Below are 26,296 nucleotides of genomic sequence, written 5' to 3'. Positions count from 1 at the left end.
TGTATAACCTGTCTTTGTCACACAGAGTTACAAACTGCTAAGATTATTTCTATCACATCGCCCTCCAAATGTCAGAAAAATTCAAGTTGTCTCACAAAACAAGGCCCAGAACTCAAAAAATTAAGAAGCAAACAAAAAACCTACCACAACAAAGAAAACAATGCCCAGACACTGTTTTCCCCCCTCTGGAATCTCACAGTAACTAGACTGCTGTAACTATTCAGAAATACTGTTTTTATAGGAGCACATTTTATTTAGCTCTGCTGACCCCACTTGGTGAGAAAATGAAAATTTACAGTTTTCTGACCTTATAATTTCCTAACAAAGCAGAAGAAAAGCAGTTCACCATACACTAGGTGCCACACAAGAAGCAAGCACCAAGATTATTTTCTGTATGCACTTATTCCCATTCCCATCTCAGCTACTTTTTGTTTTCCACAAATACTTGAAGCGTGGCAAAACAAAACAATAAAATTCAGGGAGATTTAAGAGTTTACTAATGATAATATTGTCTTGTCAAAGACATTGCCAGGCACCACTTAGGCCAGAACCAAACACAAAGAGCCTTTGTATGAACCACTGTAATTCTAAAAACCCAAGCAGGCAATGGAGAAAACAGGAGGCTGCAAGCACTTGTCAGTACCTATCCTCGGTGTTTTTAACCTGGACAGTTCTAAATCTCTGTGTGCACTTATGCAAAGCTGAATGCTTGGGTGCCCTTCACACTGCACACAATCGATGGCTGAAGTGGATGAGCCCTCTTGCTTACCCCAGGCATGTACTCCATGAATATTGAGAGTGTCCTTTCGGGTGGATCTCTCAAGAAGCCATAATACTGAACAATCCTTTCATGCAGCAGATTTTTCAGCAACTGAATCTCACACTCAAGTGCATTTACTTCCTGAAAGGACAAAACAGGACAGATTTACTATGCTTGATGCAATAAAACTAAGATTTTGGATTCAGATTTTTTCAAGTAGAGCAGTGTGTACACACTGAAGTGTTATGCAAACTAAGTAACAAAATACTCCTACAGTTTCATGTAAAGTTTTTGCATTTTATAACAAGAAAATACCAATGTTAAATTGAGGTACTTAAAAACAACCAAAACTATGTCTTTTCTACCCATTATCTTTGAGATGATTTTGCTGGTTTTTTCATTGTTTCTCTTATCTTGAAGTTATGTTTGTTTCAGAGCACAGCAAATATCAATATGTGCATGAAGTCAGTGATCATTATGCAACACGTCATAAGCCACCACTTGGGTAAAAAAACAACTAACAAAACACAGAAATGCCCCCACATTTTAATCTTTGTGGTGGAATAATTAGCATTAATTCTTAACTTTTCCAGAATGGTAGATGATACTTTAAAAATGCCTTTGATTACCACTTGATAGTGTAATAACAAAATACAACAAAGGAAAACACTAACAGCTGGTGCTTTCTCTGGAGCCATCCAAAATGCTACAAATTTTGTAAACAGGAAGTAAGATATTTTGAAATGGACTGTAAAATTAGATGCTGGAAAAATACTAACCCACAAAGTCAAACTTGACTAGATTCCAAATTTCACCTAGAAGTATTTCACCAAAACCTGAATTCTTATCTGTCATAGCCTATTATGAATACCCTCACACTTCTGAGACTAGAAAGAAAATAGACTTTTTTACACCGAGAGGCACATAGTACTACAAAATACTATGACAAGTGAGCTCACAAAGTTCTTGCTTCAGGAGAGATACTACCATATTTTAATATTTGCAAAACATAATGAGTTGTTCTGTTGCACATTTTAAAGAAGTAGCAACAACTACACTAGGAATCTACAGCACAAATGATTTTTGACTTTTTCTTTGATTCTACATCACTAATAGCAGCAACTATAACTGGCAGCCACTCAGTTCTGCAATCATGCTTACACCCATTGTTTCCCTGGCCTTGCTCCCCACAGTGCACAACGCAGTCATAATGTAGGGAAAGTAGTAATTCTCTTCCCATTCTGTAAAAAGCAGCCAAGTATGGTTTGGGAAAAGAAGAAATAGTGGATTGGTGCTACTTTAAATTGTTTATCTCCTTCAGCATCCAGCATTTAAAGATGGACAAGTTTAATTTTAGAGAGAGAATAAACTAACAAGGAAACTTGTGCTCTTTAGGGAGAAATACAGTGTGTAACAGTAGCTAGTCTTGATGCACGAAGTTTAAAAGAAATAAAACAAAACAAACAAAAACCCCCTAAACATAGATATACCCCTCCAAAAGATGAAAAAAATAGGTAAGAATCTCAAACTGTCTTCATAGCCAAAACCAATTTGTTTTCAGGAACACTTATACTAGCACAGCTTTTTCTGCTTATAAATGTAATTTCTTCCAATCCCTGTTATAGTATAACTAATTATCTATTTCAGAGCACACTTCATGATAGATTGTTTAATTTTAGAGACTGAGATTGCACCAAATCAAATTATGCATCTCCACAGCATAAAAATCTGTCTGAAAATTAAAAAATGTGACATAATATTAAAATCAGGTAAGCAGACTAATTATCTACAGTACTAACAAAACAGAATTCCTAACAAGGACATGGTTTCCTAACACAACACGGTTTAAAACATGATCAAAACATGTTTATCTTGCTCAAGGAAAGGAATGTGAGTCTGGCCTAGAACACACCACTTCAGCAGAAGCCTTTTCCAAGGTCTCTCTTTGGTATCACTCACCTTGCTGGTTTCTGGACTGTCGGGATCAAACTGAACTTGTTTAACAGCCAGTTCTCTTCCAGTATCAGCATCATAACACAGATACACTCTGCCAAACGCACCTTGACCCAGCAGTTTACCAAGTCTCCAGTTAGTTGGAGCTCGTGGTGCTGAAAATATAAGTATGTTTTGGTTTTCAAATGAGCTGATCAAAAAAAAATGGAATACACAGAAAATAGTTTTTTAAAAGACTACTTTTTCAACAACAGAGACTGTGCATCCTAAACCTCACCATATAAAGTACAAAGATCAATAAAACTCCCTGTAAGATAGAAAACATGAGCTACTTAGAATTTATTTACAAAACAAGTTGTGGTAGAACTACACATACTTAAAACAACTAGCAATAGCTAATCTGAAAAACAGAAAAAGCATGTTAAACAAACAACTTTAAAAAAAAAAATCAAGGCACAATTACAAGGTATGAGCTACTGAAGTCATCACAAAGGATATTTTCTCCTGAATTTCTACCCCAAGTACAAAGCAGTACCACTAAAAATGTACAGTTTTACTGAAAATATGACCAACATTTGCAAAAATAAATAGGCTCTGCAACCTACAAAACCCTTTTCAGGTTTTAAAGAGCCTAAGAAATCACTTTTACAATGTTTTGTTATCACAGATGTAAATTCCAATTGAAAGTCTACAGGAAGGTTGGCAAAGCAAGCAATGAAAATACTGACGAGCACAGTCTTGACCTTTGCCTATTAGAGAAATAAAACCATGTTATTTAATGGCATGTGTTTGGATGACATGCTCGGTTTTCCCATGATATACTTGAAAAGCAAGACTTTTACAGCAGAGTTCACAAAATGGCAGAGCTTACAGCGGCTGGGGGGGCTGATGTCCATGACTGACAAGGTGGGATTGTCTATGTCACTGCCCCTCCTCCTCATTCTGTTATCTTCATATTCTGGTGTAAAGACGCTGCTCCCACTGCTGGTGCTCAGCGAGTGATCCGTGGGACTGAAACTAACCGGTGATCGGAAGCTGTTCCCCTGCGTCCTCCTGGCTCTTGGAAAAGTTTTACGACCTTCAATGATATACACAGAAGACAAATGTTACAGCACAAAAACATACTGCAATGCAATGTGTGCATGCAAATACTTTATGAATTCTAGATCATCTCTCTAGAATCTGCCACAGAGGAGGACAGGACACAATCATCATGAAATTTATTGGTTTAACTTTCCACATAGAAGAAATCAAACATTCATCACAGATGTATATAAGGACTAGACAGGATCAAAAACTTATGTTTAAGAGATGAAAATTGGGACCAAATTCTGGAACTGTTCTGTAATATAATCAACATGCTGAAAAACATGGAGACTTCTAAGATGAGAAAACAAAATGCCCTGCCTGTGCTTTTATTGCTCTATTAATGTGCGAATACCAAATTTCTGATTTTTAGGAGAACAAAATACACATTTGCAATCCTGTAGCACCCAAGCCAGTCTCTTCCTTCTGTAAACTAGAAAGAACTGAATGCAGAGAAAGACTGACACATAGAATCAACAGGAAGATCACAAAAGTATTTTAGAAATCAAAACACAAGCAATGCAAAATTTGGGGATAGCTATGGCATCAAGAATAAAAAAACAGAGCACCAATCTTCAACATGTTAATTTAATTACAACCAGATGACTAATACAATTTATGTTAATCTAGTTAGATAACACAACTATTTTTAGGATAGCATCTCTTGATTAAGTTTCATCCTACAGAACTCAGCAATAACTGAAGGAGTCTCTGATTCATTAGGTACTACTCTCGAGGAGTTGTTCCCAGAGGACTAAAGAAAGCAGATAAAATATCTTTGAAATAGTAGACTCAGATTATATACTAGTCTGGACAATTAAAATTCCAAGAAAGATATGCAAGCAAGTTTTTAAGCAGTTTTGTTCACCATTGAGAAGATAAAAATGTGATAAACCAGTCATAATTGGTTTGCCTTATGTAGCTAATCCAATTTTTCCAATTCAATGGGACATTCTCACAAGCCAACTCATGAAGTGTTACAGACCAGCTTACTATGCAAATTATACTCAAGACAGATTCAGAGCAGTTATCAGTGATTTCTCATCAAAGGGGAAGATAATTTAAGTGGACATCTCCAGCAGTTTATCTTCAGTCTGCTTCCATACACTATTTTAACTCATGATTTACATATGATGGAACTTAACACACTGAAATATTGCAGATGACATCATGTTAAGTGTGGCTCAAAGTCCATTTAAAGATAAAAATTAAAATTCACAGTGGTATTGGAAGTTAGAGATGACTCAAAAATCAACAGAATGAATTTCAGTAAGGAAGTACAATCTACATACTTAAAGAGAAATCTAATGCAGAAACTATGAAGTGTAAAGCAATTGGTTGGACTGAAGTCATGAAGAAAATGATATAGGAAATGTAACCAAAGACTGAAGAGCAGTCAGAATGGTGACCAGAAAGCAGGGTCATTCTGCAATATATTGATGTGACTGCTACATATCAAGTTCTGCTTATATCCTATATTATACATAAGGGGCCATGAGAAAAGCCTCAGCTCGGGCAGGAGAAGAAAATTAAGGCGAGAAAACAGGTATGTGTGTGATGTAGTGATCTATAAGGGCAATGACCAATTCTTCACTGTGTTAAAATAGAGTAACTAGTTACTATTTTCATTTGCAGGACAAATGTTTTGGGAGACAGTGAAAGTTAAGTCATAAGATAAGTTATCTTGGAAGTTGGTAAGATAAAGAGAGTGTGTCTTCTGTTGAAGTCAATTTAGAGTTTACTTGAAAGTCATTGTGACAGATCTTTGCCTCTTTAAATCTTGCCTTAGAGCAAGGGACTAGACTTTACAATGTCTCAGTTTGATATTTCTGTGATTCCTGTAATTCCATTTATTGCTGTGCTCATTCCACACTGCAAGTGAAGCCATCTGGTCCTGGGAGACATTTCTTCTTAACACGTCTCAACTAGCGCTTGATACATCCTGAAGTATGAAAATCCTTCAGCTGCTCCTCTCTACTTCCTTTAGAAATTTAACACATGTTAAATTTATATCAATGGTATTACTGTCCAAACCAGTTTTGTGGACATATTAGCAGGTGCTGCCTGGCATTCCAACAATTTATTTCATCAGCTAATTCTCAGTTTACATCACTGCTCCCAAGTTTTATTTACTCTTTTAATCTAAGAAACTGTTAACAGGAACTCCACCATACTTGGGATTTCTTAAAGCAAAACAAGACATTACAAACTAATGTACCTACTTTATAGCTAGAAAAGGGTCATAAAGGTCAAAACCCTATACTGTATGACTTGTGTGTGGCCAAAGATAGCAAACATTTCTACAGTAGTGCATATGAGTCAGGAATTCTGTAATCTATAACTTTACCAGAGACAAAACTGCTCAGAGGTTCTATCAATCATTAGAAGCTTAGCAAGTGAGTTTGGGGAAAGAATTTAAGCTTTCCATTTCATTAATATCTTCACTTAATTTCATTAAGATCTTACAATCTTATTCATATTTTCAAATGAGAAAAACAAATAATTGAAACACTTGCAGTGTTCATACTTACCATCATTGTAGTCTTGTTGATGACACGAAATATGGTATCTTCTAGGATATGTCCCCCCCTTTCCAAATTTCTCAAATATTGGGATATCATACTCTACTAGAAAATAAAAGGATTCATTTCAAAATTTAAAATAGGACAAAAGCATGTTAAATTAATCCCTTTGGTAATACAAACTTAAAATGGGTGAACATATCAGAGGATATGAAGGGTTGAAGCATCAGAGCAAAAAGAGATTTATAAACCAAACTACACAACTCACAAGAATTGAAAGGACTTCAGTCAAAAGTCCCAAAGAATCAAGAACTCAACAGCTGAAGTGGTTTGTAAGCTCTTGGTTAAAAGAAGTTGGAGGACTAAAGTATGCCTGATTACTCCAGTTTTAAAAATACTTTGTAGAGAAGAAACTATTCCAAAGAACATAATTTAATGTTGTATAAATGTGAAAAACTGGTGAATGAGTCAACACAGCTTGAAATACTAAAACACATTCAATAGATCCTCTTTTAAAAGTTATTGAGGAGGAAAAGTGTAAGATAAGGGAAAAAGTGCCTCAAGCATAAATAATTGGTTAGAAGATAAGTACATAAGAAGGGAGGAAACAGTCAACAGTCCACAGGAATTTGGTCTAAAACTCATGCAGTTTAATTATCCATGAATTCTCTGTACAGAACAAGGAACAGTGAGGTGACAAAATCGCTTTGAGAAATAAAACCAACAGAATAATTAGAGAAGGCCCTTAACAATTTATGTGACTGGATATTGCAGATGAAATTCAGTGTAGGCTTCTGTAAAGGTTTGTGATAGAGACTTAAAAAAAGCAGTACCTGCACTCTTTGTATTAGCTGAGAAAAAAATTAGGTGCTGTAAGATACACAGAACAAAATTTTGGTCTACTCCATTTCAAGGAGCTTAGTAAAACTGGAAAATATTCAGAAGTACAGAGGTGATCCAAGATACAAAACTGTTACTCCATAAGGAATGTAGGCCTCTATATACTAGAGAAGCAACAGCTGAAAGGAAGCAAAGAGGTCCATAAAAAAACAATCAAAAAAATTCACTGGTAAAACAGTAACAGAAAACAAAACAAGCCTTAAAAAAAAGTCACGAAGCACATACTTCTTTATAAAACACAGCAAATTGCACAACTTTCTGTTGCAACCTACAGCTGATCCTAAGAAAGCTTATACAAATTGAAATAGGGACAAGAAAAATTTGTGGAAGGAAAAAAAAAAATCTATCAAATCACAGAAGAACATCCTGCATTTACAGGACCCTTAAGCAATACGTGACGAGGAATACATTCTGAGAGAGGAACACTACACACCCTCCTGTAGAAGCCCAGAACTGGTTGTGGCAGGAGGAAGGACTAGGCCAGATGGACGTTTTTTCTGCTTTTGTTACACATCAAATCACGATAATAAATACTGAATATGGAATTAATGATTGCTGTCTATCCCACTGTTAATGTACCAGAATATGCCATGGGGAAAAAACCCCAACAAATCCCCATTAAGAATATTGCAAGATGATCTTATTAGGAAAGAATGGTAATGAACACAAATAAACTAGATTAGGATTATACAAAAGGCAAAATAATTTCTGACATTTCCAACTCTTGGTACTTATCTCTGCTACCTAAATGTTTCTTACACATAGTTTTATTTTTATTTAAAAGTGGTGCAATCAGTTAGGCATTCTCAAATTCTAAAAAGAAAAAACTCACCATCACATATTTATCTGGACAAACCCTCAAAAGCAAAACAAAAGCCTCAATTTATGTAATAGACTGAAGAAACAGAAAACACTTTTGATTTACTGGGAACTAATTATTGTTCAACAGCGAAGTTTTATAGTGAAACATGACTGTGAGAAGATACTTCAGAGCACTTTCAAGGTTACCCACTGCACTTCACAGCCTGAACCCTGCACAACCTGGATTCGAGCCAGAGTATTGGATGGAAAAAAAAAAGCATTAGTGGTGAGATTAATTTATAGGCACAGCACACAGCTCTCCATCCTTCACCTTTGCAGTGCTTTCAATTACAAAAGTTGTGAGTACTTCGAAGTGATTCTTATTTCACATAGAAGAAAATAAAGGTTCTATGTACTGGTTTTGGCTAGGATAGGGTTAATTTTCTTCCTAGTGGCTCTTATGGTGCTTCATTTTGGATCTGAGGCCAAAACACTGTTGATACCATATTATAGTTATTGCTGAAGCACATTTACACAGAGTCAAGGAGCTTTTTTGCTCCACACACTGCCCTGCCAGCTGGTAGAGTGGGCTGGGAGGCAGAAGAAGTTGGGAAAAAACACAGCTGGCCTCAACTGACTCAAGGGATATCCCATACTATCTGAGGTTTTGCTGTGCAACAAAAGCTGGGAGAAAGATGGAGGAAGGAAGGACATTTGTAGTGACAGCGTTTGTCTTCCCAGGTAACCACTAGGAGCCCTGCTTTCCTGGAAATGGCTGAACACATGCCTGCTGATGGGAAGTGCTGAATGAATTCATTGTTTTGTTTTGCCTGTGTGTGTAGCTTTTGCTGTAGTATTGAAGTGCCTTTATTTTAACTCATGAGTTTTCTTACTTTTCCCCTTGGACTCTCTCCCTGATCTCACATGGAGAAGTGAGTGAGCAGCTGTGTGGGGCTTAGCTGCCTCCTGGGGTTAAACCACATCACCTCCAAATGAAATAAACTAACCACAGTTATACACCAACTTAGAGACAGATATTTAAATAAGCCAAATTTAATTAAGTGTTGCATGCCCTTATGCACTGCAACATTTCTTCTTTTTAGAGGCACATATATGCTACTATATTGTACTAATATATTATACTACATCCACTAGGAGTGGTGTCACACACAATAATCCAGAAGAAACGTGAAATTTCTTGTATTTCCATGCAATATTTTCACTGTGTGCATTTGGTGTTGTTTTGCTCTCTTCTACCATATTGTTTGTGTAATACAATACTTCCCCAATGTGAACATTCTTTCTAAGTCCTATAATTTGCAAGAGGAGCAGTTCTGGGAAGCTAGTGTGTCTCCAATGATTTTTGCCTACCTGAGAATTCCTGATGGTTATCTGGATAGCTCTGTGCTCTTGGCATCCGAGACTTGGGATAGTTGTCCCTGGAAGTGTAAAAATACACAGAATCTAAAAACTACTGTTAATCTAGACTTAAGCTTACTGTCCTCTTACTGATGGAAAGTCACTGCTATACAGGCTGCTGCACCAGTTTATAAAGGTGGAACTCAATTCTGAAACTCAATACTAGTAGGTAACTGTAACAACTGAGGATCAGTAAAAATGGAAAAGCTTGATATTGAGCTTAATGTCGGTAAGAAAGCAACAGACTCTGTTAATTAGCGATGATATTAGTAAAAACATGAATTATCACAAGTACAGCCACAAAGGAACACTGTTATATTTAACACCTTTATGGCTAAACACAAAGGTTTACAGACTGGCAAATTGGTTATACAGACTACAAAAACCCTTGAGGAGATTTAACCAAAGAAATGTAGAACCTTTTAATGAGGAAAAATATTTCCTCTTCTCTCCAAGAAAGTCATAGGATTAAGAGAGTGATTTTATTGAGTTATAGGATGATGAAGAATTTTTTGGTTCTTACATTATCACATTGTTTCTTACCTACAGCTGGTATGTAACTCCCAGCCACCAAAAGGAATGGATGGGATTGCCAGTCAGAGCAATCGATAACAGTTTATTTCCATAAACATACCAAAACAGTGTCCTCCTTTTTCTGGTAAGAATTTCTCTAATGGGTAACAGAAGCTAAATGGAGACACAAAACCTACATCTTTGCAGGAAATATTTAAATGAAAAAAAAAAAAAAAAAAAAAAAAAGGAAAACAAACTAAGTAGAGGTGACAAATTAAGTAAATAAAAACAACCAAAAGAAGTTTTGAAGAAGAAATATGAGTTGCATTAAGTTTGCTTTGTTTCCCCTTCTTCCACTCACTCCTACCTCACAAAAATCATAGATTTGGCAATTAGATAAAATTTCTTTTCTATGGAGCTACATTAAACACGGTTTCTGTATAATCTACCACACTAAAACCACAAAATACCTTTCAGGTCCTATTGTCTTCTTGCTTGTGAAATGCAGACTTACTAAGTTCAAAACTGTTTGTGTCCTCGAACCACATATTCTCAAACAAAAATAGTACTACTGAAAAATACAACTCTGATTAACTGCCACAGGCAGTGACCTTCAACTCTTCATCTTTCTACCAATTAAATAAAATATTTATTTAGCAGATTTATTTCTTTCACAGTTTGAAACAAACAAAGAGCAAATCTGCACATTAAACCCAAGGTTATTTGCCTGACCACCATGAACCAAATAGGAATATGTTCTACTTGACTTGGCTGGTGGACAGTGACCCCCTCAAAACACAGGAGTCTCCTCGGAGGTCAATCCCAAAAGACCCCCCACAGCACACACTGCCTCTTGCTCACTGCTAGGCTTTAACAAAGAAAAAAGTTGAAATTTTGCAACAGGAACAAGGGGAGAGGAACACACAGTAATTGCAAAGGAAAGGATGGGATTGCCTGTTGAAGCCTGTAAATGACGTTACCCTCCTTGAATTGGGTACTCCTGGCTTTGGCAAAGGAAAGCCTACTTCATACAACAGTGCCTAAGAACTCTACTGGAGTGGCTCACTGCCAGGGAATATACATCACACATAGGAAAGACTTAGCAACGTTTAGTAAAAACCTTCAGTATATTTTTTTAGGACCTTAAATCTAAATGTTTGTGGTTTAAACGCAAATTACTTAAAAAAAAAAGTGCTACGGTATTTTCTATGTATTAGTAAGCAATTAAGTTTCAGTAAGTTTTTATAAACATTCCAGAACTTACAAAGGAATTTCTGGAAGAAGTACTGTCACTCGAGAGGAGCTGTATTTTACAACTGAGACATTATGCAATCTAATAAAGATAATTAATTAATGTAAATAATTTTTACCCATCTAACGGGCTGTCAAGCGAGGGACAGCTTCCTGAGCCAGAGTTTTCAGGACTGCTCAAAGACAATGGATCCAGCATCTAATAAATAACAAACAGAGGAAGATCAACAAGTTCAAGGTTTTGGTTGGTTTTTTTTTTTTTTTCATTTTTTTTCCTAAATAGCTAAGGGTTTTGCTATAAAACAGCTAATAAGAAACAAATCCAAATGAGATAAGAACTGGTAAAAACAGAGTGGAAAGCTCATCTACTGCATTAAAATGAGCTCCTTCCTAAAATGAAGTTTGTTTCGGTATATTGTATGATATCTATTATTTTCTATGAATTGGACATCAGTCTTTTGCTGTAAATTGAGCAGTTACCCCTCCAATTTTTATGGTCTGTGCTGCATGTTAAAGGTCCTGGGCACACACTTTGCCATACACCAATCAAGGACTTATTAAAGAAAGAGTGTTTCTCCAGAAAGTGAGTTTGCACTCTGAAAACCCCAACACTTAAATGAATTCTGTATTGAGGAGGACAACATTTACCACAGGTTCGGCATTTTTAATTCCTCTTGTCTCATGCTGAACCATATTGATTATCTCTCTAACCCAATGCACTGTGGCCCAAGTGGCAGCCCATGGGTTTTATCCAACCCCCATCTCTTACAGAAGTGTGGGATCTGCTGTCAGAGTGCAAATAGCTGTGCTCAGGCAGATCAACAGCAGAGCAGAGCAAAACCCTCCACTCCCAAATTCCCTTCTTGTCTTTGTTGGGTAGGCTGTGACAGATAAAGGCAGCATGGCCAACACTTGTCAAGGTGATGTGGTAGTGTAGAGGGGGGCAAACAGAATTTGTGAGCCCACCACCCCAAACTGGCCCTTGAGGCTGCTTAGGTTGAACTAACCTGGCTTCTTATGAAAGTAAAATTCATTAATTTAAACCTGCTGACAGCTCACACAGCGATGCATACACGACAGGTTATATATTTCTGGAATATTTAGGAGTGAATGGACATCCCAGGCTTAAGGGATCATCTGTCTGTCTGACCAGTCAGTGACCAGAAATTACTTTGCCCAGGCCAAAAGTAACTATTTCACTGGAATGAATCCAGACCCAGGCTGGATCTGACCACATGGCTATGATAATGAATAGCCCTGGTCTGGAAAGTAAGAGATTCAGTCTCTATTCTCAGCTCAGTCATTAAAATTGTGCAACAAATTGCACTATCCCTTTGCCTTTATTTTATCATCTGTCTCTCATTTAGTCAGCTCATAAAAACCGTTGCCTCTTGCCATTTGTAAATATACTGCCAATGTCAACAACAACTTGAACTGATTTGTGTATGCAGCATTATTTTTCTTTCCTCCTTGAAACATCTCTTTTTCCATTGCCAATTCTGTGAGCAGTTACATTCCTGCTGCCTTTCCTGCTGTTTTGAAGGGCAATTTTTTATACTCAGAAAGTAGGATTTTTATTTTTGCTAAGTGTGCTGATATCCTACACTAATGCAGGTGAGTTAAAAGAAAAAAATAGCATACATTTGTGGTCTTTAGACACCAGGAAGGTTTTCAGAGCTTATTTATGCCAGGCCTACCACCATCCCCTTGCCTCTATCCCAACACAGTGCTACCACACAGAATCACAGAATATTCTGAGTTGGAAAGAGCCCTCAAGGATCACTGAGTCCAACTCTCAAGTAGCAGCCGAGTCCAAATAATTCTGACAGATTCAAACTCTTTCTTAAAATCTCCTTTTAAATACCTGGAAGAGTTCTAAAGCTGGTCTTGCTTACATATCATTCTCAGTAAAATAAAGGGGCTTGTGCTTTTTAATATAGACATCTCTGCTGTTATTTGTATTTATCACTATATCACTCAATTTTTGGGGCAATTATTATCGTTCTCATTGTAACAGCATATTTAAAAATTGAAGAGACAGAGAAAAAAAACCCAACCAGGTTCTGCAAGACTAAACAGCACAATTATTTCAACCTTATGACACCAATAGAGTTATCATCAATTTTTTTCCTGGTCTTTCTAATAATTCCATACCCTTCTTGAACAGCAGTATTTCATAAATAAACTTAACAAAAACATTAATTTCAATAATCACAGACGTACCTGATCCATACTTTCTGGAATGAATTCACCCTCACTGTTGATACTGGTGAAGGACCCATTTCGAGCCACCTGATGCAGCTCATCTGGAATGTATCCTGGGGGAGGGGAACTCCTATCACGAGTATTAGAGCCTTTTGAAAGAAAAGGGCCAGTCAGAGTCTCTCCACCAACCCAGAATTCAAGGGCTTTATTCAAATGCATCAAAGGCACTGAAATAGCCACTGCCTGGATCACTTCTTGCTTTAGGAATCCCCCAAATGCCTGTGCAATACAAGACTTAATTATAGCATTTAAAATCTGCAATCCAGAAATCACAAAACATTTGGGGCAGAGTTGCCTCAATGACATTAAAGAGAATTTTCATTATATAGGAACAGAAATATCATTTGCCCACACATCCAGCTGGGTAAATTCCTTCTTTTGAACAAAATCAAAATCCAAACCCTTCTACCCACATAGCTTTCCAACTCTTGAGAATTTCAGGGTTTTTTTGTTGAATATTAAGTCTGTAAGAATATAAATACATATATTCATAATAAATACATAATAATTTAATTAAATTGTCTGGAAAATTATATATTAAGCTCTCTAGTCTCATAATTAAATTCGGAAGTTAACATCACCCAGCTTTAAAACATGAATAAGCAAAAAGGTTATATCAATCCCAAAATAAGTATTTTAAATGGTCAGTAAAAAAATATGGAGGTCCTAAACTGAGCAAGGAAACACATTGCCCTATAAGCAGATTTTTCAGTAGCTTGTTCCTGTATCAGAAAATAAAGGGGAGTATTAACATCAGCTTTTTAGGTTACCCTGAAATAACTCTATGTACACTTATTTACTTGTGATGATTTTCTGTATTATGTATATTTAAAACACTATTGTCTTAATATTGAAAATCCACTCCCCCAAGTGCAAATTCTATTGTAGTCATTGATGAGTAGAAGAGACAGTTTATGTTAAGAGTAAAATTTTCATGAAAAGAATACTACAAAAGACATTTTTACAATTAAAGCCATTGAAATGTGCAGCTTACCTATTACAGACAGTCGCCTTTTTCTGTCTGTCACACCAAACACTGTATTATCTAAATCTTCCAGTGAGGGCAAGGGTTCGACGTTATTTACACTGGGTGACTGAAAATGCATAAGTATTACAACCTGCAGTTATTACTTTACATTCCTGACAATGAAAACTTTGTAAACATTATCATCTTTGTGCAGTACATTCCATTTTTTAAGCAGTCAAAAAAGCAGCTTGCCAATTTATATCACAATTCATCTATTTTAGGAGCACATTTGTAGTCCTTAAAATTCATTTTCAATATGCACAGTACATAAATCCTATGACTATCAATGTCATGATTTGCTAGATAATATCAAAATATCTCACCATTAAGTCTATAGACCACTAGTCTTTGCTACAACAAATATTGAACTTCCCACACATGACTTAAAAAATGGTTTCAAATAACTACCATTACTTAAATTCTGCATGCTTTTTTTGTATCATTCTAGTAAGGCTCACTTTTCTACCACTGTAGGGTAGGCAAACAAAAAGACAGGAACAGCATCTAGGAAAGAGTTAAAACTGAGTCAGTAGAAAATGCTAATGGATGCTTAAAGTGAAATGAAGGAGCAATCAGTATTATATTCAATTGGGAATATGCCATCTTTTCTTAAAGATACAAATTATACTTCATTATGAAAACTGAGGAAAAAGATTTAGCATGTCTACTCATACCTGTGTATTTCCATGTATTACAAGCAGTATCTTGAGACTCTTCATATGTACACTACGGTCAAGTAGTTCAACAGCTTTGTCCAGGTCATCCTGTGTGGTTAATGGAATTACAAGCTACAAAAGAAGGGGCAGGGGGAAAAAATCTTAAACAGGACACAAGAAAAAAAATGAGGACTTCAAGTGCAGGAAAACAAATAGAATCTTTCCTTCCATAGCAAACAACTTGAAAATAACCCTTATTAAATGATCCCTTAAGCAAGTATTAAAAATTCAACTTTAACTCTTCCTTCAGATTCCTATACTAAGTGGAACAAGTCTCCACAAGAAGCAACCATTTTGCATATATAGAACTTAAATATCCAAAAGTTTCAGCAAAACGGGTACAACTGGGTCAATGCCTAAATTAACAAAAGTCTGTAAGATAAACAAAACCTTCTGTTGGAATTCTTAATTTTGAGGATCAGTTTTACAGAAGTGCCTGGTAATAGTGAGTAACCAACAAACAGCAATCACTGGCATTTTATTCTGCAAAGATGCAGAGTAGATACAGCAGTTACGTTGTGCTTAACCAAGCAGATAAATAAGCCTTCACACACTTTGCTGACTCAAGGCAAAAGCCAGATGTAACCCCTAAGAATGGATCCTGCATCTGTAAATGTGTTTGCTATAAATAATTCCATCCTTACTTCTAAAGGAAAGCCAGAAGTAATATTGATCAGGCGTAAGTGGCTTGACAGTGCAGGTCCTGTTACCAAGAAATCTTTGGGAACCAGACACTTTGGAAGAGCAACAGTTAAGCCTAATTCTCCAATCTACACATTATCTAAATGCAGTATTCTAGCAATTACCTAACAAGATTAATCCTTAAAGAAAATTATCTACAAGAAAGGACAAATGCCATTTCAAATTTACAAACATGACAAAGCTCAAAGAGGTAAAGAATTTCCCAAGGTCACACAACAGGACTGTGGCAGGTCAGGAAGACAATTAATCCGTTCCTCAACAAGTCGGAGGCATCATTATGATATAACACTACTCATGAAACATTTCATGCATTTCCTGCCTATCCTAATTTGGACAAGATTCACTGTGTTTGAGAAAATACACATACACACATTAGAAACCTGAGGTTTTGTCATAGGAGTAAGCTTGGTCGCAGAAGTGGTTCTGACTTCTTACAAGAGGAAATTTCAGTCTTAAAATTATCAATGTGAAAGGCAAGAACTTAGAGGACACAGAATATTACCTCATTATTGCTGTAATGTAAATCCATAGTCTGTCCAAAAGCAACTTTAGCTTTAGCTGCAAGATCTTCAAGTTTAACAGGTCTTGGTAATTGCAGGATCCTGAAACACAATTTAAATTATTAAGAATATCTGTCCGTTCCTCTGAAAATCTGGCAACTCATTACTTAAGAACTGTCTCAGAACTAAATTTATTACTAAAAAGACCAAAAGAGGCTATACTTTATTCCCTGTCCTCCATATTTTGAGACTTTCAAAGAAGAAAGAAAAGCATTGAAAAATCTAAAAGGGATAATAAGATACAGAATTAGATTTCATTGTAACTATTTTACTTGCTTAATGCTTTGCAAGCCTCCATTTCAGAGGGAGGTTCTTAGAAACTTCTATATTTTTCCACTTTAGAAAACTAAGACAATGGGGTACCATGACAAGCATAGGCATCAGAAAGGAATTACTCCTGTAGTCCGCATTTTTTGGAAATCTGAAAGACTATCTTACCTGAGGAAGGTAACTAAATGCCACCATGTTTACCATAATGAACTACACACTCAAACTGCCCAGTCCATCACTAACTGCGCTTCAAATGTACTCCTGTAAGAATGGTGCAGTTGTAGGTCAACACCTTAGATTTTAACTCAATGTCCCATCAAACCAATTAGCCCAAACTGCCTATAACTAACCTTTTACTGTAGAAAACCCTTTTATTTTTTGAGCTACAACACCATTGAAGAAAAAAGAACTTTTAATAGTGACTAAGCTATTAAGGTACATTCAGTTCACATTCAGAAACGAAAGAGCACTCAAAACTCTGTGAAGTAGAAAAGTTAGCAAAGGGTACCTGTCCCTTTCATCAGTTCAGTTAGTAGTATAGTGGTTTGGGGGACAATTTTTCTCACTGAAATGAGGCTATAAACCAGGCTACTTCCAATTAAAAATTATTTATTAAAAAAAATCTTTTATAAAATACCCCACAAAACCCAAACAAATCAATCCCCCAAAAATCAAATAACACCAATTCTCATTGTAGCTAACAATTTGGGTAGCAAGCCTGCAACTGTACCCATCACACTACAAGCTTGTTGGAACAAAGTGCCACATTCACCACTGAAAGCAAGTCTGGAATCACTTCTCTTTTTCACTTCTCTTTTTAAAAACTAGTGAGAAAGCCATTGCATAACTTTTTTTTCCTGCATGATTTCTTTACTTGATCATTAGAGCTACATGCTCAGGCAAACAGAAATATTATAACTCATGCTTAGCAATGAGCAGTACTGCTGCCCAGTACCCCTGGGCAAGTAGGCTGAAGTCACTTGGGACAGTTCATAACAGAGCTAGGCCCATGAGCATAGAAACTTGGAAAAAATATCTTTCCAAGCACTTACTTTATGCTTGTATTAATATTGAACTGGTTAACTTAGTCCACTGTGAAAATGAAATATGATGAACTGCAAAATGCACCATCTGTGCAGACTGGCAGCAAGTAAACATTTCTCTCTTTTAAGTTCATGCTTCCTCTTACTTCACAAGGAATTGTTAGGTAAATGAGACCTCAATTCTCAAAACTTTCAAAAAGACTTATTCCCTCCAAATTACTTAGAAAACTCAACCACTACTGATGCACTTTTACATGTGATGTTCAGAGAGGTGATAGGAAGAAGCTGAATAATGTTGATACCTAGGGAACACTGGTTTTTTACAGCTCCATGTGAAGAGGGCATATACTATAATTGGCATGGATATACACTCAACTGTTGCACATCACACTAAGGACTGCCCAGAACTAGTGTAGGTGTTATTGAAGCTAATTTTACTTAAAGAATTTACTATTTCTTTTGAGAAATAGCATGCCCAGGATATTACTTCCTTTTTCTCTAAGTATTTTCAAAGATCTTATTCTATAATAATTTCTCTGTAGGTAGAATGAAATTTGACACCTTCAGAAAGTGACAGGCAAAATGAATTGTTGACAAACCAGTTCTGCATGGAATTATACATCAAATTCTGTAAAAGCTTTTGAGCAGCCACCAGAGAAGAGATTATATAGAGACAGATGTTTGTGTACTTTAAGCAGGTGCATCATCCACCTCTCATAAACAAAAAGTAAATAAATTTTAACTGCTTAAATGAAAACAATCTGAGTCTAATAATTTTCCTCTTACAGTTGTCAGACTGGCACCCCTGAAGTACAATTCAACCTCTTCCTCTGGGTATTAATAAATTATCACTCATTTATTACATACACAATGAAAGACAAAAATTTATTTTCTGGTCTATTCAAACTTGAAGTCTATTTTAATGACTTACATAATTATTCAAGGCTACAAACACCTCTGTGAGGGGTAACCAAATGAAGGATAGTACATTGAACATAGTTATGGGATGATATTTAGGTGTTTATGGATACTTAAAACCCATACTTTAAACCGTTAATCCTCTTTAAATTGTGTTCATATAAAAATTAAATTTAAACTCAAAAAAACCTTTAGAGATCTGAAACATTTCAAATGGTTAATTGGAGACTTTATGACAGGAGCACAACAAAATTCCATAAACAAAGAGACAAGACTGTTTTTCCTTACCTTTTTTCACCTCGATGTTCAAATTTGACTCTAACATCGTTCTGTAAGGAAAGAGATAAAGGAACCATGATTAGTTTGTTATTACCTCTTTTGATGAAGTCCATGAACTCCCATTTGATACTCCTACACTAGAACTAAATTCCATAGTAATTTTCTGTCCTTTTCAATATATCAAGTATTTTAACAAGCTGCTTCTGCTGAGGTACATGATAGAGGCTTAAAGAGTTAAAAAATCAAAAATTGTTTAAAATAACCTGAATTGTTAAAATACAAAAACTTATTCTGAAGTACAATGAATGCCTCTGTAAATAAACATATTATTTTCTATCAATACATGTTAATATTATAACAGATTTATGACTTCAAATTTAATGTGGAACTGGTTACCAAAGAATTCTGTATCCTGAATCGGCAGACAGATTTAGTTACCAAGAACATGTTTGTAAGTACACTCTGCAGCTGAGCGTTCCAGGCCTAAGAAACATATCTTGTTTCATAAGCATTGCCATAGAAACCACATGTAATTAAGCCAGTAGTCATGCAATTTATTTCCCAATAACCATCTCTGTATATATTTGCAGATACATGGAAATAACATTGCTTTGCAAAATCATAATTTTAAGAATCAAATGGTATTAGCAACTATTGCAGGAAAAACCACATGCACATTCAACACAAAAAAACCCATGTAATGTATTCAACCACAAAGCTTATCTAAGTAACAGGGTTTCATCTTCCAAAATAACTGATTTTCAATTTATTATTTTCAAAATCCACAAATTGAAAGCGAGATAACCATTTTTTATAACTTTCTAAACATGGATTATACTCAAATCATTTTGGATAACACATGTATGTTACCAAAACGTTTAGACACAGCTCAGATTTGAGTTTCATGACAGTAGCAAAGCACCACTGTGTTACACACTGAACTCTCACAACTTTTAAAGCACAGAACGCAAATTATGTAAACATTCAATTTTGACAGTTTAAGAGCCAAATATATCCCAGTATTTTGATTTTTATAAGGTTAAAATAAGCACAAACTGAAGTTTATTGAACCATAAATTAAGGATCAAATCAAATAAACATACAGTTAACTCAATTTGGGTAGAAGTCTACGTCCTCTCCTAATCTCTCCATACAGTAGTTCAAACCTATCGACTAAGCAATTACCACTTCTCTATTTGCATTCAGTATCTATGGAAAAAAAAATGGAACGGGAAAGAACTCTTATTTCCAGCACATGAATAAGAAATTGAGGCCAAAGATGCAGTGAAAGAATTTAAGCGTATTTCTGCTGCTGTACTGACATTCTTTGGTGTGATATAGGTGACAATTGGGTAATCTATTAAACCTATAAAATGACTCCTTGGTATTTTAAATAGCATAGTTCCAATATAATAGTAACAGCAAATATAAAATTACATATGGTGTAAATACCTCTATAATCTACACTTCATTTATTCACGATCTGCTCTGAAATACCACCATGTCATTTGGCTGCTAATGTAAGAATATGAACAAAGAAAATGGCAGCACACGTGGGAGACTAATAGCTCATTCTGGTATGCTCACTGGTCTGGCAGGGAAAATAATTACAGAAGTCACAGCAGGACATTCCATGTTCAGTACATTAGTGAGAATATTGAAGATTACCTGTTTTTTAGGTGAAGATGACTTTGGTTTTCCTGCTTCTTGCTGGGGCAATGCAGGACGACTGGCCTTATGAAGCACAGCCAAATCCTGCATTATTGAATTCAAAGCTTGCTGCTCATCTGCTCAGAGAAAAAGACAAGTGTGAAAGACTGTTACTTGTGAACAGCATTACTGGCTCATTTCACAGTTAGGCAGGTATTAGTCAAAAATCTGAAAGTCTGCATTACACTTCAATACATAATTCCCAAATTAAAAAAAAAGCATTTCCGCATTGTAAACATTTTTATTTATCATTAACAGTGCTTAAGGAAATAAACAGCTTAATCAGTAACTCAAATTCAGTAGCAGGTTTAAAAAAACTGAAGTCATAACAAAGATTGAACTTTACACGACTGTAGACTGTATTAATAAGAGAAAAGGAATGCAAGGGAAAGCCTTGTCTACTTCAATTCAAACAATATCCATAGATGAGATATTTACTAGAGATCATTTTCCCACTCCTTTCCATTAAAAAAAAAGAATAAAAAGCAAGTTCTTTTGAACTATTTCTCCTCTGTCCTGAACAGGTATAATCATGCCCATGAGAGGCAACATACTCCAACATGAATCCCTCAATTGCCTGAGCATCTGCTGATAGGCCACAGCATTATAAAAATCCAAAACAGAAACTTCACAACAAAAAACAATAAACAAACAAACAAAAAACCAAAAACAAACAGAAAAAAACCACCACAAAACTTTTCCAGGACTGAAAATACAGAGGACTTTTGGGGTTTAAAGGAAGAATTCCCAAGGAGAATCAGAAGCATTGAACCCAGGGGACAATTTGGGGGCAAAAATGCTACATAACTTTGGTTTCGAGTTGACAAAAAAATCCTAAATCCTGACAATCTGCTGCAGCTGTGATGTCCTGATATCATGATAGACAAGATTTCCCTAGAACTGGGATGCTCCTTTAGACAGGAAAGCACTTAAGAGCTGAATAGTCTGTACATCCATCATTAAAAGTAATTTATTTCTAATATTTTATATTAATTCCTTGCCACAGCAAATAGTACTACACTGAGCATGTATCTAGAACTCTGGATAACGAAGTTTATCTCCAGAGGTGTTGACTGTGTGCCTTTATGCTCCTTCACAATGGATATGCTTGTTGAAGAATTCATTGCTAAATGCTGTGATTTACAAAGAACCATATTTCTCAAACATGGACCTGAGAAAAGCTCAGCATTTAAAGCAGCAAGCATGCATCCCATGTATTCAGCAACAATGAGAATTCCTTCACGTTATACTAAAATATAGCCAAATATATTTATCATATAATGAAATTGTGGGATTTAAGTGTTCTAATTTAGTAGATTCCTTATAGAACAGAAAGCTGGTCTGAAAATGAGTAACTTTGATCATCACTCATGCTGTCATTATTCATAACTCTACTAAGATATGCAAATATATAAAAACAAGTTTTACCAGCAATATTTAATAGTAGAACTAAAGGCATTCTTGAAGCTCAGTTATTGATTTCTCACATTAAAACACACTTCAAAATTTGCCACAATTAAAATAGTTGAACTATTTTATTGTGTTACGGCCTATTCTGCAATGCAAAAACTAAAATAATGCTTCAGCAGTTGGTTGGAATTTCCAGTAGTTACTAGATTGCATTCTTTATACAAAAGAAACCAAAGTAATGCGGCAAAGCATCTAAATCTACTAAATATCCAATATGACTCAACAATCATTTCTCTCACACAAAATGTCAGAGAATATCAGAAATCTGAAGAGTGCTGTATTCTTAGATGGAGCAACTTGATTATTAAGCATAAGAAAAAATTGGCAAAACATTAAAAGATAAGCAAAAGCAATACAAAAATGTTTGTGGTGTGGTAGGTTGGTTTGCAGGGATTTTTTGGAGAGGGAGCACCAAAAAATTATTAAAATAAAAACATGGTCAACTCAGTAAAAATATACTGAAAAACTGACATACAATTTAAAGTAATACAAATGTCCCATATGACTAGAACAAGTCCAACCATCTGCACAGAAGTGGCTTTGCACTGTAATGACACAAGGCCATAATATAAAACTCTTACATATAGATTTTGTGGTTTGAGTTTGATTCTTTTTAACATGCATTACTACTTAGAGCACAGTAAGTGTTACTCAGTAGTCTTATACCATGAATCTCAATTTTCTAAACTTGAATCTGTAATGAGGAAAAAGTACTACATTATAAGGAAGGAAAAAAAAAACCCAACCAACAAAACAAAACCAAAAAACCCTCTAAAACACAAAACCAAAAAAATAAACAAAAACCCACAAAACCTCAAAAAGAATATTTTCAGTACTAGTAAGCTGCTGAACACTGCCTTTCATATATAGATGGTACATTGTGTCCAACAGCCAAAGCATGTTTCCCAGGAATTATAGTAAATTTTTATGTAAGTTACACAAAAGACTTACCCATTATGGCAGTTGAGTCTGAAAACTCAATCTTCAGGGAAATGGTTGCTTCATTAGCATTATTTTATTTCCTAAAACACAAAACCAAAACCCACATGATTACAAAAGTTGTCAAAGCCATGTAAAACAGTCAACTTTTCACTGTTCATGGGCAGCTTTTTCTAGGATTCTACATAGTAAATACACATATAAACAACAAATAAGCTTGCATAAGACACAAATGATGTGTGGAGAAAACAGGTACTGTGCCCAAAGCCTCAGCAGCCTCTGAGTAACATAACATACATAATCTCTGAAAACACCAAGCCTGAACTAAACATTCTTCCAGACTAAAGCTCTACCTACATCCCCAAATGATGATCAGTAGCTTAACAGTAACACTCTACTACATGGGCTACCCACAACTCCAGATTATTAAGAACCAATTCTTTTTCTACAGATCCCTGTAGCTGGTGTTCAAAGTTCTGTGTTCAGAACTACATACATACAGTTCCTATCTATAAATACACACGAAACTCACAGCACAAATCAGGAGTCGCCAATACCTACTGATTACACAAACTAGAAAACTTCTGCCTTTTACTCACATGAGTCACCTACTACCATCTATTACAAGCTCCATAATAACCAAGAAGAGTTTCAGCTTCTAAGGAAGTCCCAGAGCTCCCATCATGTAATCAGAAATCAGTTCAGCTAAAGAACACACACAAAAGCACATGAGAACTAAAAGAAAACTGAAAATATAATTGATGTGTATTCTGAGTCACATACTCCCAAGTCTACAGACAGCCTCACAACAGTACCTGAGCTTCCAAGTGTTGGGAGAAAGAAACTCCCATCTAATTCTTCATAAAGTATTAAAACCTGTAAGAGTGTATAAAGTAAACCTGGGCTGCCCACAGCCTCAAGGCACAACCCCAACTTTCACTGCTAACGGCATCAGCCTCCTGATGCCACCACACCAAGAGACAGAAAAATCTCTTTCAAAAAAAACCCACCAAAAACAAAACAAACAAAACTAAAGAAAAAGGTTCTCCTGCTCTGTAATAGAAAAAGAAACCCATGAAGACAAAAAAGCAGAGGATTTGTACTAATCCTCAGAGAAGAAAATGGTCTGAATTTTCACTTATTTGCTGAATGATAGTGGCCAGTATCACTCAAAATAAGGACTGTATCTTCGAATCTTGTCTCACACAAGATGACAGGAGATCTGATTTACTTGTTGAACTGGGATTATCTTTATAGTCTTAAATATCAGAACTAACATTTCTTCCCCATGAGCAATTATTTGCATCTTTTGCATCCCTGAGAGTCCAAAAAAGCAGAACATATATTAAATTATTTCCTATGCCATGCTTTTTGTATCAGCAGTTGTCTTGGACAATCTTCCAAACAATCATTCACTAACGTGCTTATAAAACATTTTTTTTTTAATTTTGCATTTGATCCAACTGTCTTTAAATGAGAGCTAATGTCATTTTCATAATAAGTCTGTTTTAATTAGCTGCCTTAATACATTAAACATAACAATGTATTTCATGACTTTGGATGAAGTACTTCTGTAATATTTCTTTGTAAGCATTTCAAATAGTTCTGTGACTCATTTTAAATCTTCTACCACACCTGAAGAAAACAAAACCAACTTATATCTCCAAACAAAAACACCCCAGATGTTTTTCCTCAGCCTAGCTGAAAGAAACCCCCAAACTTGGAAGCTGAAGATATTTGAGCTTAAGGGCTCACATAGGGCTGAAGAAAAAACATCTCCTCCAAGTTCCTCCAGCTACAATTCATTCTTCAGTATTAATCTGTGACATGTCTCACTAGAACATAAATTAATAGGCAAGCACCCATTTATTTTCCCCTCCACTTCCTTCTGACTCCTTAAAAGAAGAACAACCCAATTTAAGACAATTAATTTTCTCTGAATAACTTATGTTTCTTATTTTATTGCCCCTTTTAACCAAAATTCTCTGTTCAAGTATGAAGTATAATCAGTCACCTTAACAACTTTTGTGTTAGCATTTAATGTTACTTTAAAAATAAGCTAACAACATTAAAATTTCAATTAACAACACGACTCAGACTCAATTTCATTTATGAATCCACCTTGTGAAATGAAAAATTACTTCTGTTTTTAAGTGATCGTTTTCACAACGGGTTCTAACAACAGGGTGGTTGTGGAGAGTGAGCAAAAATAAAATAACAAAAATCAACATTTTTCAAACAGGTATAAATAAATTCATTAGAAAGGTAAAAAAGCATACACTAATCCCTGGTAGCAAAGTAGCATTAGTATAGCACAATACAAGAGTAGATTACAACCCAAGACAAAAAAAAAAAAAAAAAAAAAAAAAAAAAAAAAAAAAAAGAAGCGAAACAAAAAATTGAAACTCGGAGAAAAGACTCAGGAGAAGCAAAGGCTGCAAACACAAAGAGCAGATGCAAAGGTAGAATAAAATTATGTCAAGGTCTTGCAGAGAGACACAAGAAACCCGAATTTGAATGTAATTAAAGAAGGGATGACAGAGTGAATTTCAAAAAGGTGTTTGCTACATTCTTATCGCATCATCAAAGAAGAATATCCTAGCAACAGCATTTTGGATATAAGGGTGGAGAGATGTTGATTCATATTCATGATTCACTTCCCACCAGCCACCTTCCAGAGCATGGAAGTCTTTCAGAATCTGAGAAAGCTAAAAACAATTTCCAAGAATCACCTGGATATTTTCTTTCCTCAGTGCGTTTGTCAATGCAAATGAAACAAAGCCTGAGGACAAGTCAGCCATGCAGCCGATGTGGCTGTTTCAGACACCCTGAGCTCATTGCCCATTCTCACAGACTTCTGTAACAGCCACAACGCGGTGCTTCTCAGTTGCTAAATCTGAACAGGAAAATCCCATGAAGCAAGCAGTCTAGCTTGGCCTGATTTAGTAAGGAATTCAGGCTTACACAGGAACATTTTACCTACATAGAAAGGGATGTTATACCTTCAGAGTCCAAACTTGTTGCAATAGTGGGGCAAGAATCTCAAGGATATCAACTCCCTTCACTAAATTTTCACTAAAATAAATGAGTGCAAGGATAAACGGTTTCCAACCCTTACACCAAAACAAAATTACATAATGTCAACTCAAAATAAGAAAGATGCATTATAATTATTCCAATCACAGGTAAAGA

The 26,296-nt window shown here is 35.6% G+C and overlaps 1 protein-coding gene across 4 annotated transcripts in view; it reads right to left on the bottom strand.

Annotated features, from left to right (window-relative positions):
• MAP3K2 (mitogen-activated protein kinase kinase kinase 2) overlaps nucleotides 1-26,296 on the bottom strand; it is a gene marked incomplete at its 5' end in the record, with an annotated part of 49,530 nt that overhangs the window by 8,528 nt on the left and 14,706 nt on the right. Inside the window, 13 exons of one of the 4 annotated variants that reach the window (XM_083865177.1) lie at nucleotides 770-901; nucleotides 2,720-2,868; nucleotides 3,585-3,791; nucleotides 6,331-6,426; nucleotides 9,394-9,461; nucleotides 11,325-11,404; nucleotides 13,429-13,559; nucleotides 14,465-14,564; nucleotides 15,172-15,285; nucleotides 16,418-16,517; nucleotides 18,995-19,035; nucleotides 20,654-20,767; nucleotides 23,113-23,187. In XM_083865177.1, the coding sequence (XP_083721303.1) occupies nucleotides 770-901; nucleotides 2,720-2,868; nucleotides 3,585-3,791; nucleotides 6,331-6,426; nucleotides 9,394-9,461; nucleotides 11,325-11,404; nucleotides 13,429-13,559; nucleotides 14,465-14,564; nucleotides 15,172-15,285; nucleotides 16,418-16,517; nucleotides 18,995-19,035; nucleotides 20,654-20,746 (1,311 nt within the window). Of the gene's footprint in view, nucleotides 1-769; nucleotides 902-2,719; nucleotides 2,869-3,584; nucleotides 3,792-6,330; nucleotides 6,427-9,393; nucleotides 9,462-11,324; nucleotides 11,405-13,428; nucleotides 13,560-14,464; nucleotides 14,565-15,171; nucleotides 15,286-16,417; nucleotides 16,518-16,913; nucleotides 16,945-18,994; nucleotides 19,036-20,653; nucleotides 20,773-23,112; nucleotides 23,188-26,296 lie in introns of those variants that run through there. The other 3 variants (XM_083865175.1, XM_083865176.1, XM_083865178.1) reach the window with 3 other exon arrangements.

This window comes from Zosterops lateralis, assembly GCF_965231275.1.
Source record: "Zosterops lateralis genome assembly, chromosome: 7".
In the NCBI taxonomy this organism is placed as follows: Eukaryota; Metazoa; Chordata; class Aves; order Passeriformes; family Zosteropidae; genus Zosterops; species Zosterops lateralis.
The sequence above is the reverse complement of the archived record's forward strand: the minus strand, read 5'-3'. Positions and strand labels throughout refer to the sequence as shown.